The sequence below is a fragment of the Accipiter gentilis genome, chromosome Z (assembly GCF_929443795.1).
Source record: "Accipiter gentilis chromosome Z, bAccGen1.1, whole genome shotgun sequence".
NCBI classification, from domain to species: domain Eukaryota; kingdom Metazoa; phylum Chordata; class Aves; order Accipitriformes; family Accipitridae; genus Astur; species Astur gentilis.
The window spans coordinates 26,646,087-26,660,820 of record NC_064919.1 but is presented as its reverse complement, the minus strand read 5'-3'; the positions used below and the strand labels follow the sequence as shown (position 1 = coordinate 26,660,820).

At 35.9% G+C, this 14,734-nt stretch overlaps 1 protein-coding gene across 18 annotated transcripts in view; it reads left to right on the top strand.

Moving 5' to 3' along the window:
• FER (FER tyrosine kinase) overlaps positions 1-14,734 on the top strand; it is a 196,723-nt gene that overhangs the window by 46,736 nt on the left and 135,253 nt on the right. For 15 of the 18 annotated variants that reach the window (XM_049795612.1, XM_049795617.1, XM_049795618.1 and 12 more), the window contains 2 exons: positions 5,136-5,258; positions 10,787-10,976. In XM_049795612.1, the coding sequence (XP_049651569.1) occupies positions 5,136-5,258; positions 10,787-10,976 (313 nt within the window). Of the gene's footprint in view, positions 1-5,135; positions 5,259-10,574; positions 10,688-10,786; positions 10,977-11,154; positions 14,536-14,734 lie in introns of those variants that run through there. The other 3 variants (XM_049795628.1, XM_049795629.1, XM_049795627.1) reach the window with 3 other exon arrangements.

The window sequence follows — 14,734 nt, the reverse complement described above, 5'->3', positions numbered from 1 at the left end:
TTTAATCAAATTAGGATCCTTATTTCTTGTATGCTTTTCTGAAACCAAAATTGTAGTGAGTCTTAATAGCAGTGAGGTATTTTAAATGTAAACACATTGCAGTGACTTCTGTAGATTATTCTAATCCCTGTGTTTTCTCAACATGACAGAGTCTCCAGATTAATTCGTTTTCAAGGTCATAAATCATCCTGTCTTTTTTCCTGTGCAATCTGATTACTTTTTGTAAATTTATTCCTTAATAGGTATTGAAATAACCTTTTTCATATGAAGTTTGAGACTCTTTTGTCAGACTTCTTTGTCCTGAAGCAGTTTCATCTGTTTTATGAAAGGATCGCTCGATAATTAAAGGCTCTCCCTTCCCTTTAAACATGTTTCTATTTATAATACATTCTGCATCATTACTAAATTGAGATTAGTCCTGCTTAAACTGTGTAAATGTTGTACATCTAGATATACTTCAGCATGGTAAGAGGAAAAATATATATACCAAATCTCCCTTTTCAATAAAGTATTACAATTTTTCAAAGATTCTGCCTTCCATAGTTCAACAAGAGAAAGAACTTCTTGTTTGGCTTGTCTTCTGTATCCCATTGTTTAGAAATAAGACATCAACATGTCTAAGTGAAAGAGATGAAATACTGCTTTTCTAGTAAATTGTTCTGATGAAATACATATTTCTGTTTAGAAATGTGTGTCTGCGTATTTGGCTACATATATACATTTTCAATACAATTTTGAGTGTGTCATGTTACAAATCTTATATTCACCCACTTTAAATTCCTCTGTGAATTTCAGCGTGAAATTTTATGGTGTGATATTATTTTTGGAACAGCAATCAAATAGCTCTTTTAAGTGTTGCTGTCTTTAAGGTGTTTGCTTTCTGGTATACATTTAGGACTCTGAGCAAAAAAGTTTAAGTATATTAGGTCAGACCAAAGATTGACCTAATAAACTTTCTTCTCTCTTACATTAGCCAACAGAGAAAAGTCTAGGGAGGAGAAGAAGAATAGGATGATCATGCAGTGCTGTTTCCTCAGAATGATCTCTCAATCTCGCATAATTTTCAGCTTAGAAATGTTTTGAGACAGATGTAGTACTTGTTTATAGTAGCCTTAGAGATATTTTATCATAGTCTTGGAGATACTTTTCTTTTGTGAATTTGTCAGTCAGTTTCAGTATGTACAAGTTTCTGTTGTCCACAGAATTTTTGGTCAAGGAATTGCAGAGATTAACTTCATATTATGTGAACCTGCTGCTACTTAGTTTCATTTTACAGCTCTTAAACTCTTGTTTTGCAAGAGAATAGGAGCAATCTGTTCCCTACCACCTATGTTATTGTAAACTTCTGTCATACTCCTACTCTGTGATCTCTTTTTCAGGGCCATCTTTAGCTTTAGTCTGTCCTTCCACAAAACTTACTCATAGCCTTTATCAAGCTTGCCATCTTTATTTGAACGTTTTCAAGGTTACTGTATTGGTATTGAGATAAATGACCAGAATTGCACAGGTAATCCAGATGCATAGTTTAGAGAGAGGCGTACTGAGGTTTCCTGTGTTCTTGTTCTGCTTTATTTTTAAAAAATCCTAGACAATCTTTCTGTTTGATTTTTTGACCACTGCAGTGTTTCAAGCCAGTGTTTTCATGGAATCATCTACTTTAATTCCAAGATGTCATTTCTGAGTGGTAATGGTCAGCTTAGAGCCATTCACTACATAAATAAAGCTTTGGATTGTTTTTCCTCCTGTGTATTTGGCTATTTCGACATGCATTGAAATTGGTCTTCTAAACGACAGTCCAGTTATTGAGTATCATAAGGTCCAGAATAATCCTTTTGTATTCTTCACGTTCAGCCTCTTTGCCCTACCTCAAATAACATTGTGCAGTCAGCATTGGTTTTCAGTTTTTAAACTGTCCTTTTATTTGGATTATTATGAACATATTAAGCAATGCAGATTTTTGTGAAGCTCTACTAGCTCCTGGCACTGTAAAAACTGTTTATTTTTATCTTTTTTTGTCCTTTTTTTAAAATTGCTTTTTAGTGTGGATGAGAACCCTTTCTTTTAGGAGTGCTTAGTTCTCTGTTACTGCCTTTGCTCATATGCCTTGTTAACTGCATTTTAGGTATATTTTGTTACAGTCTTGCTTTAAAACCACTACAGCGAAAAAAACCCCACAAGTATTTGCATCTGCTTACTATGTGTGACTAGAAATTCACAAGTAAGATAAGTATATTATATCCTTTATCCATAGATGATGACTTTTTAAAAATCCATTTTGTATGTGCTGAAAAAACAGAAATTTGACTGTTGATCTTTAGTATTGAGAACATGGCCTTGCATCTTCAAAGTACTATGTCATGTTTCTGCAGAGGAGAACTACCTTCAGGATCTACCAAATATAATAAATCTAGTACACATAGTGGATTTATTTCACAGACTTTTAATAGATTCAAAGATGTATTTTGATTCAGAATCAATAATTTTTGGTTGAATCAGTTGTTTTATTGAGTATGTGAGAGAAGAATGAGAGCTTTACATACATTACTGTTTAAAGGTTTTCATAAAATATATTTTAAGGAAATACAATGAGAAATCTGGCTCACTTTTACATTTTTAAGTAAGTTTACATTTATAAATAAAGTTTTGACAGAGGGACATAGTTAAAAGTCAGTGTTGACTAGATAACCGTTCTAAGTAATGAAAGAGGTATGGTGTCTCCTGATAAATGTTGATGACTGTCACTAATATTGAGATACTCTGAAAAGCATAACAGAATAAAAGTTTATACTTTGAAGATGCATGCATTAAAAACTCAGAGGAGGCAAACAATGAAGTAAGTGTTGATCAGTGGGCATATGAATTAATATCCAAATTACTTTAAAATATCTTCTGAAATATAAATTCTGTAAGCACAAGCATTTATTGTTACTGATATTTGAGGCAGAATTGTGCTAATGGCTAAAGAAATATGAAAAGCAGCTTTCCAGGTAGCCAGAACCTAGTTTGAAGATGTTTGCTTTCTAGGTTGTTTTTGGTCTCATTTTATATGTTCTCACACCATTGAAACCTGACAGCTTGGGATTCTGTGATTGTTAAAGCTAATAAGGATTATAGTGACTAACTGGTTAGTAATAAAACCCCTTTTGTAAACTAATTTTATCCAGGAGGCAAATACAAGGCCATAAGAAACTTCCTTTGACAAACCACAACCAGGATGATACAAGGCAGATGCAGAGATGTCAGTTCTAGCCAGTTGAATGAAAATTATTCTTTAAAAGAAAAAATAGAGCTTGAATACAAGGAGACAAGCTAGTTTAGTGTGTATATGGTTGCTTTGTTGGTTTTTTTTCTCTAAGATAAATACAAACATCCTAAAGTATCTCAGATGTTTTTGAGAACTACATCAACTTTCTGTTTCAATCTGGTGCTGCAATATAAAACCTGATATTTTTGAAATCTGGTGCTGCAATATAAAATGTGATATTTTTGAAATGGTGAAATAGTTTAATATGTTGTTTCGACATGTATACACTCATACCTTCCAGTGATGAACAATCTTATTAATTTGGTTTTAATTTCTTGAATGTTGGTGCTTGATCATTACATGTAACATCCGCTACCTGTAAATCAGTTGTTAAGCCAATACAATGTTGATTAAAATTTTTATTAGAAAGCTGATCAAAAAAGCAATATGTGCAGTTACAAAATTGGTAATTACTTTTTTAGCAAGGTATGAAAAGAAAAAATGTTAGTTGATATTAAATTGGAGGCGCAGTGTTAGAAAATTGTCATTTCTGAGAAGTTCGGCATACAGATTGTGATAACTTAAAACCAGTAAAAATGTTTATTCAAAAGGGAGCTGTGGGGAGGCATATTACTTTGAGAGAAATGTTTTAAGTATTTCCCTTATCTCGAAATAAACACATGCAAATGCTTGTTCATTTGGGAAATAAACTTTTATCGTTCACTATATGGCTTTTTTATAGTAATTTAAGTCTTCCAAGATAAGATCCAGGACTGTCTGAATGAAGAATATGTTTAATCAACATTGTATAAAATATATCAGGAGGAGAGAGAGCTAATTCAATGTTTAGAATCAAATAATTCAGTTTGATATATATGGACATGGAACGTGGCTCCTAGATATCTACAGTCCATGTAAATTACTCTCAGTTGACCTTCTGTGCCACTCCCCAGTCTGGAATGATTTTGGGCAGTATATCTCTGTGGTGATAAGTACTATATGTATTTTGCTTTTTTTCCACTCTTCAATAACTTTTTAATTGCAATTGGGCTTGAAAATACAGGGGAAGCAGAGTAAGGTAGTTAAAGGGTAGGTGAATGCTGACAAAAAAGTGAGGTACGCATATTTATTTATTTATTTAAACAGTTTTTCTCCTGGCTTAACAATTGCTTGAAGTCAACAAACATACTTTGATACACATTTTAGAAATCATCATTATGTGAGCTGTTTTTCTATGTTGTTCAGAGTGCAAATGTTATTGTACATTTGTTGACTTTTTGGTTACTAGAATGTTTGCCAGCATAATTGCAGTGTCAGTAATGGTTTTAATATGCAATAAGCTCTTCTCTGTTAGTATTGAGTGTTACTGTACAAGTTTTATCTTTCCTTTGAATTAACCATTACCGAAGGTTGTAAGCCTTTAAAAAAGTTAATTGTAGAGAGAAATATACAGATCACTCTTATAAGAGAAGTGTCAACTTGTATTTTTGTTATTTCTAAAAATGAATACATCCCAGCTACTGATTCTGTGTGTTTATTTAACATGTACTTCAGGAGTTGGAAAGCTTTTGTCTTTCATAAAGTATCTCATGAATTAGCAATATATTAGGAAGGCATTAATTCACAGAACTCATCACATGTTCTGGAAGATAATTTTTTGATAGGAGAGCCTGTTGGCAGCAGATCATTCTGTAACCTTGTATATAGACAGAGCCTAGTATGGGATCTGTAATAATATGGGTTGATAACATAATATAAGGTGTATCTACAAAAAAAGATCACCAAGCACGGAATAAGATAATTTAAAGAGTCCTTTTCATCTTCAGGAGAAAAATTACAGTGTTCCGATTGTGTATTCACAACATGGGTTTCTGAAATCTATGTCTTACAGGTTAAAAACAGTAATAGAAGAACTGATTCAGACACAGCAAACCCTTTTGAGCAAAGAGGAACTTGTGTTGGAACTGGAGAAAAAAATAGAAGAGTCATCTAAGACTTGTGAAAAGAAATCTGAGTAAGTCAAAATGAAATTTCAAAATATAATAATTTGAGGGAAAAGCATCTATAATGCAATTTGTAAGACTTACATAAGAAATAACCTCCACTAATCTTGTTCTGTTTTTGTGAGAAGTGGTTGTTTTGAAAAACAAGAAGTTAGTTTTCCATCTCTAAAATAACCCCTTACACTGCAGACTCTAATTCATTGGAGAACTAAGCAGCTCCATTAGTTTAATATAATGGTCATAGTGTTGGGATGGCTCACAAAGTGGACCTTTGATTAGTATTATAACTTCAGATTGGTGGAAGAAGAGGAGTCAGTTCAGATTGCCTCTCTGTTTGACGGAGTTCATTGTGTAGATATAATTTTGTGAAAGACTTTTTCAGAGTCATGTGCAAGACATGTACTCTTTCTTATGCAATAATATGTTTGGAACTCATCAAATTAAGTTAATTTTTCATTGCATTTTCTTTACAAAACTGAATGTAGTTCTGATACCCTGTAGTACTGCATAATAAATAATGAAGGTGAGGGATTAATGAGTGTTTTGCAGTGCCATAAATAAAACATTATAATAAAGAACCATTCTTGGGCAAGATCTTTAGGGTTTTTTTCTACCTCTGATAAGAAAAAATGTTCACATCCCAGTCTAAACTGAAGTTAATACAACAGAAGAAGAAACCTGTCTGTAGTGATGTTTTTCTGATTCTTGTTGCAATCAGTCATAACCTTACAAATTTGGTCATAAATACTAGTTTACAGTTGTTTTACAGTTAACCTCAGCCAGCAACTAAGCAACATGCAGCTGCTCACTCATTCCCCCCCACCCCAGAAAATCGGGAAAAAGAAGTAAAACTTGTGGGTTGAGATAAGAACGGTTTAATAGAACAGAAAAGAAGAAACTAATAATGATAATACTAATAAAATGACAACAGTAGTAATAAAAGGATTGGAATATACAAATGATGCTCAGGGCAATTGCTCACCACCCAGTGATTGATGCCCAGTTAGTCTCCAAGTGGGGGATCCCCCTGCCCCCATTCCCTGCTAGTTCCTATACTAGATGGGACATCACATGGTATGGAATACACCGTTGGCCAGTTTGGGTCAGGTGCCCTGGCTGTGTCCTGTGCCAACTTCTTGTGCCCCTTCAGCTTTCTCGCTGGCTGGGTATGAGAAGCTGAAAAATCCTTGACTTTAGTCTAAACACTACTGAGCAACAACTGAAAACATCAGTGTGTTATCAACATTCTCCTGATACTGAACTCAAAACACAGCACTGTACCAGCTACTAGGAAAACAATTAACTCTACCTCAGCTGAAACCAGGAAAACAATACCAGTGAATTGGAATGTAAGTCCTCAGGTAATCCTGTCTTCATTCACTAAAGAAATCTAGAAGGTCTTTGTTGAAGGGATCTTGTCCCTTGATGCATTGGATAGTATTTCATTCAAATCCAAAACTTCATGTATGTATATGATATGAGTGTTTTGATTAGATACTTTCGTGTTCTTTCTTTGTTGAAGTTCACATGTACTTACAGTATATTTTCCAGTTTTCTGGTTCTTGACCTACCTTCTTTGCTGCATGTTACTTAAAGGATAAACTGTATTTGAACTAGATGAGTTTGATGGTGGGTTTGGTTTTTTTTTCCCTTCCTTTGGTATTCTTTTAATATCAGTTATCTCTCTCTGAAAATAGTTCAGACCATCTCTGTGGTTCTTGCTGTGGGTAGGCTCCTTTGACTGAGCCCGTAGCATGTTTGTGGTGTTGAGATATTTCAGTTCAGACTGCACCAGTACCTGTAGGGTCTTATTAAAAGGCATGAAATCTCGCTTAGATTTCTAGTTGTAAGATAAAAGTTTCCTTGAAATCACCCCAGTTCTGATTTGTCATTGGTCATGGTTCCTCCAACAGACACTGTTTTCACCTTTTTACTGCAGTGCAGAGTGATCAGGATGTTTTTGCATGTACTTACGGACACTAGAAGATCTCATCCAACTGTTGCATGTTCTTGACTGCTGTTACAGCATATGGCACTGGCCTCAGTGCTGAGACCAGGTGAAAGGTAAAGGTAGTTGAGCAATAAATGAAACCATGCCTGTTGAGCCAGAGGTCATTCTGTTGATGCAATGCAAACCAATTGTCAGGAAAGAAAATTAGGAGGTCCACTCCAAATGCTCTAGACCCTATGTTACTGTTGAGCCTCACCCAAGGTGCTGAGCTTTGCCCTTCAGTGCTGAGGAAATCTCCTTGTCTGCTTTATCTGGGCAAAAATGATGGTAAAAGTCTGCAAAATCGTTTTCTGTCTCTTCAGTTGAATCAGTTTGGACTTCAGTGCTCTCCCTACTTTCTGACACAGCTTCAGTATCACAAGTTCTGAGCTGTTTACTGACTTTGCAGTGGCAGTCTGAGTTGGGGCATGAAAGCATTTCTTGGTGTCTAATTCTGGCAACACTACAAATTGATCTTTGCACTTACTGTATTTTTCATTAGGGCATATGCAGAAGTGTATCTCCAGGCCTCTGATTTTGTGTTCCTTCTCAATATTTAGCTGTATTGGTACTGTTATCCTGGCACCAATATCCCTTCCCACCTTCAAATGATGGTATTTTTTTCCTGTCTCTTGTGGTATACTCCTTGAGAAGCTGGTGTCTCATGGCTTAGACAGATGTACTCTGCTGGGTGAAAAACTGGCTGGATGGATGAGCCGAGAGGGTTGTGGTGAATGGAGTTAAATCCAGTTGGCGGTGGGTCACAGGCGGTGTTCCCCAGGGCTCAGTATTGGGGCCGGTTCTGTTTAATATCTTTATCAGTGATCTGGATGAGGGGATTGAGTGCACCCTGAGAAAGTTTGCACGACACCAAGTTGGGAGGGACAGTTGATCTGCTCAAGGGTAGGAAGGCTCTACAGAGAGATCTGGACAAGCTGGATCGATGGGCTGAGGATGAGGTTCAACAAGGCCAAGTGCCGGGTCCTGCACTTGGGTCACAACAACCCCATGCAGTGCTACAGGCTTGGGGAAGGGTGGCTGGAAAGCTGCCCGGCAGAGAAAGACCTGGGTGTGCTGGTCAACAGCTGGCTGAATATGAGCCAGCAGTGTGTCCAGGTGGCCCAGAAGGCCAAGAGCATCCTGGCCTGTATCAGAAAGAGCGTGGCCAGCAGGAGCAGGGAGGTGATCACCCCCCTGTACTCGGCACTGGTGAGGCTGCACCTCAAGTACTGTGTTCAATTTTGGGCCCCTCACTACATTGAGGGGCCCCTCTAGGAAAGACATTGAGTTGCTGGAGCATGTCCAGAGAAGGGCCACAAAGCTGGTGAGGGTCCTGGAGCATAAGTCTTATGAGGAGTGGCTGAGGGTGCTGGGGTTGTTTAGTCTGGAGAAAAGGAGGCTGAGGGGAGACCTTATCGCTCTCTACAACTATCTGAAAGGTTGTTGTAGTGAGGTGGGTGCTGGTCTCTTCTCTCAGGTGGCTGGAGATAGGAGGAGAGGAAATGGCCTCAAGTTGCAGCAGGGGAGATTTAGATTGGATATTAGGAAAAATTTCTTTACTGAAGGGGTTGTCAGGCATGGGAACAGGCTGCCCAGGGAAGTGGTTGAGTCACCATCCCTGGAGGTATTCAAAAAGTGCGTAGACAAGGCACTTCAGAACATGGCTTAGAGGGCATTGTTGATGGTTGGACTTGATGATCTTGAAAGTCTTTTCCAACCTAAATGATTCTATGATTCTATGATATCACCTGCAACACAGAGAGTGTTTTAATTGTATTTTGTTGTTATATGTGTATGTCAAGCATACCATTTGCATTCCTGACATGATGGCATATTAAATATTTGGGGTTTGATTCAGTTCACCTTTTTACCACTTTGCAACCTGTTGTCCTGTTTTGGTCTTGCAGGGCTTCTTCACACAAGATCTCTGTGAGGCTGCTAGTAGCTCTTTCTGGCCACAGGGACTATAAAGTTTACACTCATGCAAGCCATAGGCAAACAATTCTATAGATTCTAATTCCTCATGCATAGGTGGGATGGGGAGCATTTTGTGTTGGATTTGGGCAAACCAATTAGGAGTTAATCTATCTTGCCACAGTTCAGGAAAGAGAATAGCTGGTTACTTTTAACTTGCAAGGTATGTCTTCTCTCCAGATCATGATGAGTTGAAACCTTTCAGTGTTTGGGATGTTGTTATTCTAGCCAATGTGTATTCACCAAAGCCCTACTGATGGTGGAAGGCCATTATTTTCACGGGGTGATCCCTTTGCTCTCTGGTAATGGGGGCCAGGTTAAAGAACAGTATCTTGATGATAATGACAGGATAATTGTTCATTTCTTTGTTGGATGCTTTTAAATGTGTGCAGTCTCATGCCAAACCTCAGTTTCAGGTCCTCTGATTTCTTCTTACATCATACTTGCCCTTTTTATATGAGTGATCATTCTGCTGATTGTATGGAGTTCTGTTCTTTGGTGACTTAGTACAATGCTCATCTATAGGGATACGATTTTTATCTTTTCCTACCAATGAGGATTTTATGAAAGATGGTTCCCTTATCACTTTGGAACCTGTTTGATTAGTCATTTGTCTCAGCATAGGTTTGTGAGGGAACAGTCTCAGTATCAATGACTTTTAAATTTCTTTTTTTCTCCAAGGCTAAGGCTTGCAGGAGGGCCTGTCTTCCACAGATTGTCCTGAAGATACAGAGTGACAGAATACTGTGATTTTTCTTTATACTGTCCTCATTCTTCATAGTTCTGGTCCCTCTACCTCCTTCATCTGTTCTTGCAGACTGTGAGGACTCTGCATCTCATTATAGACTACATGTCGCTGGGCTCCAATTAAGTGCTTTTAAGGGTGTCTGTATTGTACTGTGGATGATTCTGTCTCTTAGGCAGCTTCTGTCCATCTTTGGTATTGGCACTTCCTGGGGATAATAGAGTCATCTAAGTGCCTGTAGATGTTCTAAGTGGTCTGCTTGTCCTTCAATAATGAATGAATGATGTCTGTCTTGCAATACTCAGGGGTATGAGGGATATTTAGAGGAGAGCCATAAAAACATGCAGAAGGCAAGAAAAAAATTGCTTTTAGCTCCTTGTAGAATTCAATTTATTTAGCTTCATAAGAATGTTAGACTGCAGTCCAGAAATACTTATGCAGTAGAGGACCTTTCAGTCTAGAAGAGACAACAGATATCTCTAACTTGACACCAGACAAATTTATACTGGATGTAAGGTGAGTTTAACAGTGCAAATTATTATTACAACAATTACGTGGTTTGCAGTGGATTTCTCATCACTGGAAATCATAACCTAAAAATGTATTTCTTCTCTAAAGGATGGTGAACCTTAGTGTTTATAACTTCAATCAAAAGTGGATGAAAATAGTAGTTTCATCTATATTTGTTACAACATGATTTCTGTGATAGACTGAGAGAAGAGAATGACAAAGTAGGTGTTTGCTTGCCTTGTCTTGTAGCTTTGAAATGAAACAAAGTATGTATTTTAAATCATATATATTTTTTGATTGATTGCTGTTTTTCTCTGCAGTATTGTACTCTTGCTGAGCCAGAAGCAAGCGCTGGAAGAACTTAAACAAACAGTTCAGCAATTGAGGTGCTCTGAGGCAAAATTTGCAGCCCAGAAAGAACTCCTGGAACAAAAGGTTCAAGAGAATGATGGGAAAGAGCCACCACCTGTAGTGAATTACGAAGAAGATGCCAGATCAGTGACTTCTATGGTAAGTTTCATATCTGTTTTACTGAATTGTGCAGCCTTGCTATTGTACTTTAGTCCTGGGATCGGAGTCTCAAGATATTTACAGGGATGGCTGAAGTGAATAAACTTCACTTTGCATTTGTGAAGATTTATTTAGAAAAAGAGTTCAATTGTGTGATTTTTTTCTTTTTTTTTTTTAGGTTGCAATAACTTGTAACACCCTATGTATATCTGTGGATTTGGTTTGGTCTTCTGGAAACTTGATGCTTAGATTCTTATTAGACTGTTTTATAATCGAAAGTATAAATCCTTAAATAGATTTAATAAACATGACTGAGTAGCTATTCCTAATTTCATTGGCTGTGTTGAAGAAATAGATTCACAGTTGTAGATAGAAAACTAACAGTAAAAGCTGTTGGAATCACTGCACACATGTAATTGAGAAATTAGTTTTATGTACTGTAACTACTCTTTTCTTTAAACAGAAACAAACACTTGTTTCACTGCAACTATTTTTAAATGTTTACATGCTCTTAATAATCAAAAAGAACTTTTTGTGCTGTGATGAGACCCCATGTAATTTAAATAAGTACTTTGCTAATATTTTGTGACTTCTTTTCTCAACTGTATGCAGCTATGTGTAGAGATAGTAGGCCACATAAAAAAGCAAACACACAGTACCTGTTTACTAAAGGGACAAGCAGTAGTCTTTGCTTTTATGGATCAGGTTTGAAATACACAAGATGCTTGTGACTTATTTTCTTTAGAGGTTTAGCCTACCATTTCTTCTGGCCCACAGAGCAGTAGCTCAGTGAAATGGTAATGAAGTTGTTGTTTCTGAGAGGAATGAGTTTGTTTTCTTTATCTATTTGTGGAACTAAGTTTGGTTTTTTCCATTCCCATTCTACAGTTACACTTAATTGTCAGTATTCTCTTGCTTCCACTACTGCTGTATAAAGTTTACAAGGCACTAGCAGGTGGGTGGTTGCCATTTTCACTGGTACAAAACATTATTTTACAAAGCTTGTATGCTTGTCATGATCTAGGAGGAGTTGGTAAAGCACAAAAAGATGGAGAAGGAGAAAGGACGGATCAGGATAATGATTGTGAAAGATTAGGAGGCTTGGGATCTTTTGGGGGTAGGCTATCTTGTTTGTTATTTAATGTAATATCCTGTAGTAGTGTTAGTGAATATTGTCTATAAGGGTTAGTTGAGATGATGAGTCTAATCTCATGATTAGACTCAATTAGATTGTTTCTTCCACCTCAGTTCAAGATTCTGCTGTTTTCTGGTGTCCAAATGTCTCTTTCAATGGGTGGGAGAAAATAATTTTTGCGTCTATGTACAATGCACAATGAAGAACTCTGACCTCTTGATTTCTTTGGAATAAAAGGTATCCATGATAATTTATCTTTTTTTTTTGCCAGAGAAAGTACATGCTGAGATTTCTAGAATGATGCAAGAAATGCACTTTTACATACATTAAATGTGCTGAGAGTGAGAAAAATGTTGCTGTTTAGGCTTCAGAGGATTTAGTCTTATAATTTGTATGCACCACGAAAAATAGTGGAATATGTCTTAAATGCTGGGTGATTTCCCTTGAGTAAGTTATTTAAGACAGGCAAATACCACTTAAGTCTTGCTTAACTATTAAGCTGATATCCTGTTCTAGTAAAATTGACTCAAAAGCAGTAGATACAACTGCAGTCTAAATTAAACTTTTTTCAAGTTGCTATACCTTGAGAGAGCGCTCTTGATTGTATCTCAGGAGGAAAAATAGTACACTGAAGGGCTGTTTGTATAAATAAGCATTCCGGTGATTTTTATAATGGGATTTTTTTTAGTAAAACTCCTTAAAATTATGCAGCTGCTAAATGATCAGAAAAGAAATGTTCTTGCTGCTGGTTGTTCATCCTGGTATCATTCAAGAGGATCATTTTTTCTTCAGCTATAAAACTGTTTAGGCTTCTCATCTGTATCTAAAAGCAGTTCATCTAAGTGTTGTCTGATACTACATTTGAATATGATTATTTACCTCTCTTCAGAAATTCATCATAAACACTTGTTTTACAAATTCTTCTCCTAAGAATGACAAAATCATAATTGGCTTGTGTTGTGAGCATGCATATGAAGTAAATTCTCATGTATTCAGTCACAAGTGGGGTTTTTTTGGTAATTTAAAATAAAAAATATGATATTCAAAAGAACTTTGTCAAGTTTCATGTCTCTAAGTATTTATATGTTATCATATAGACAATTTCATAGTGGAATAGTTCGCAAATTGTTTTGTTTTCCATCTCTTACATCAGGTAACAGTAGAATAGAATACTTACAAGGAATGAAATTCTGAAATGCCATTTGGTGTGTTTTTTTAGACAGTGTTATGTTACGTGTATGTTATAATTTCCTTTGTTTCCATGTTCTTTTTGCCTTTGTTAACTGTAGTAAAGTTTAATATTTTGTTAGTGTGTTCAAAATGGTTTGGTCAATATATTTTACTGTTTGTAATATGTTAGCTGTGTATTGGTGTTCATGTACACATTTTAAGAAAAAAAGGAAATTGCTGAATGGTTCTGTTCTGTTCAATCATGATAGCATAGCAAGGAGTTAAAAAAATTCTATTTTTGGCCATTTCTGAATATTGTGTTTAACAGTTTTGGCATCATATGTGGAAAAATAAAGCGTATTTTCCTGTTTCTAGCATTTATACCATTCTACTGAAATAACCATGCAAGACAGAGATAATTTTAATGCTGAAGGTGCTAAAAGTTTAAAATAATGTCTTTGAGCCCCTTAGAGTTATGCAGTTATGATACTACATGCTATGCAATCAGGAGATTCATAGTTAACTTTTTTCTTCCATACTTAAAAGTAAGGAGATAGATACTAAGAAAAAGCTGGTTATTCCTTGTAAACATCTGCTTTTTTGCCAAAATGTTGCAGTATCCAAATTATATATTATGTTACTTTACAAAAATTAACCAGTAACTGGAAGCTTGAACTAACTTTTCAGTGTTTAGATGTTCAGTCAAGGGATGTATGGCCTGTCATCTGTCCTAAGATACATATGCTATTCTTGCTATTAATATGATCAACAGAGCATGGCAGTAGTCCATCAAAATTAAAATAAAGAAAACAACAACAACAAAACTTTTTTATGTCTAATGATCTGATTAGAAATAAAAACATCAGGAATATTTGGAATATTGCGGTGCCAGTTAACCATTTACTCAGGTAATTAAGTACAATGATGCTGGTCTGCATTTCATAGTAAGACTTTAAAATCACAGCATCAGTATTGGCTTGGATATTGTTACAGAATAGGAAAACTTCGATTTTGTTAATATAAAATAGTAATTCATTTTGTTTAGCAGTAATACAGTGAAATATATATTCCACTTTTAATATGTCTTCTCCTTTTTCCTTACATGGTAAAAACAAATATTATAAAGGTGCAAACCCATTATTTTTAAGAATATGTATTTAAAACTATATGGTTTTCTCACTATAGAAATGTTTCATATACATTTATTTTATGTACTGCAGCATTGTACTGGAACCATTGTTAAAACTGAGACTTGATATGCAGGCTCTGCAATACTTGAAAGACTTGTCAGCAGGTGGAGCTCAGTGCCAGATGACTAGTTATGACTGTATAATCAAAATTTTTCATCATTACATATGTTTAAAAACTGCATATGAGACACAGAAATGGGAGGGAAAAATGTGTGTTCTCATCTATCTAACATCTAAATAATCTGAAATGGTGGTTTGGTTTG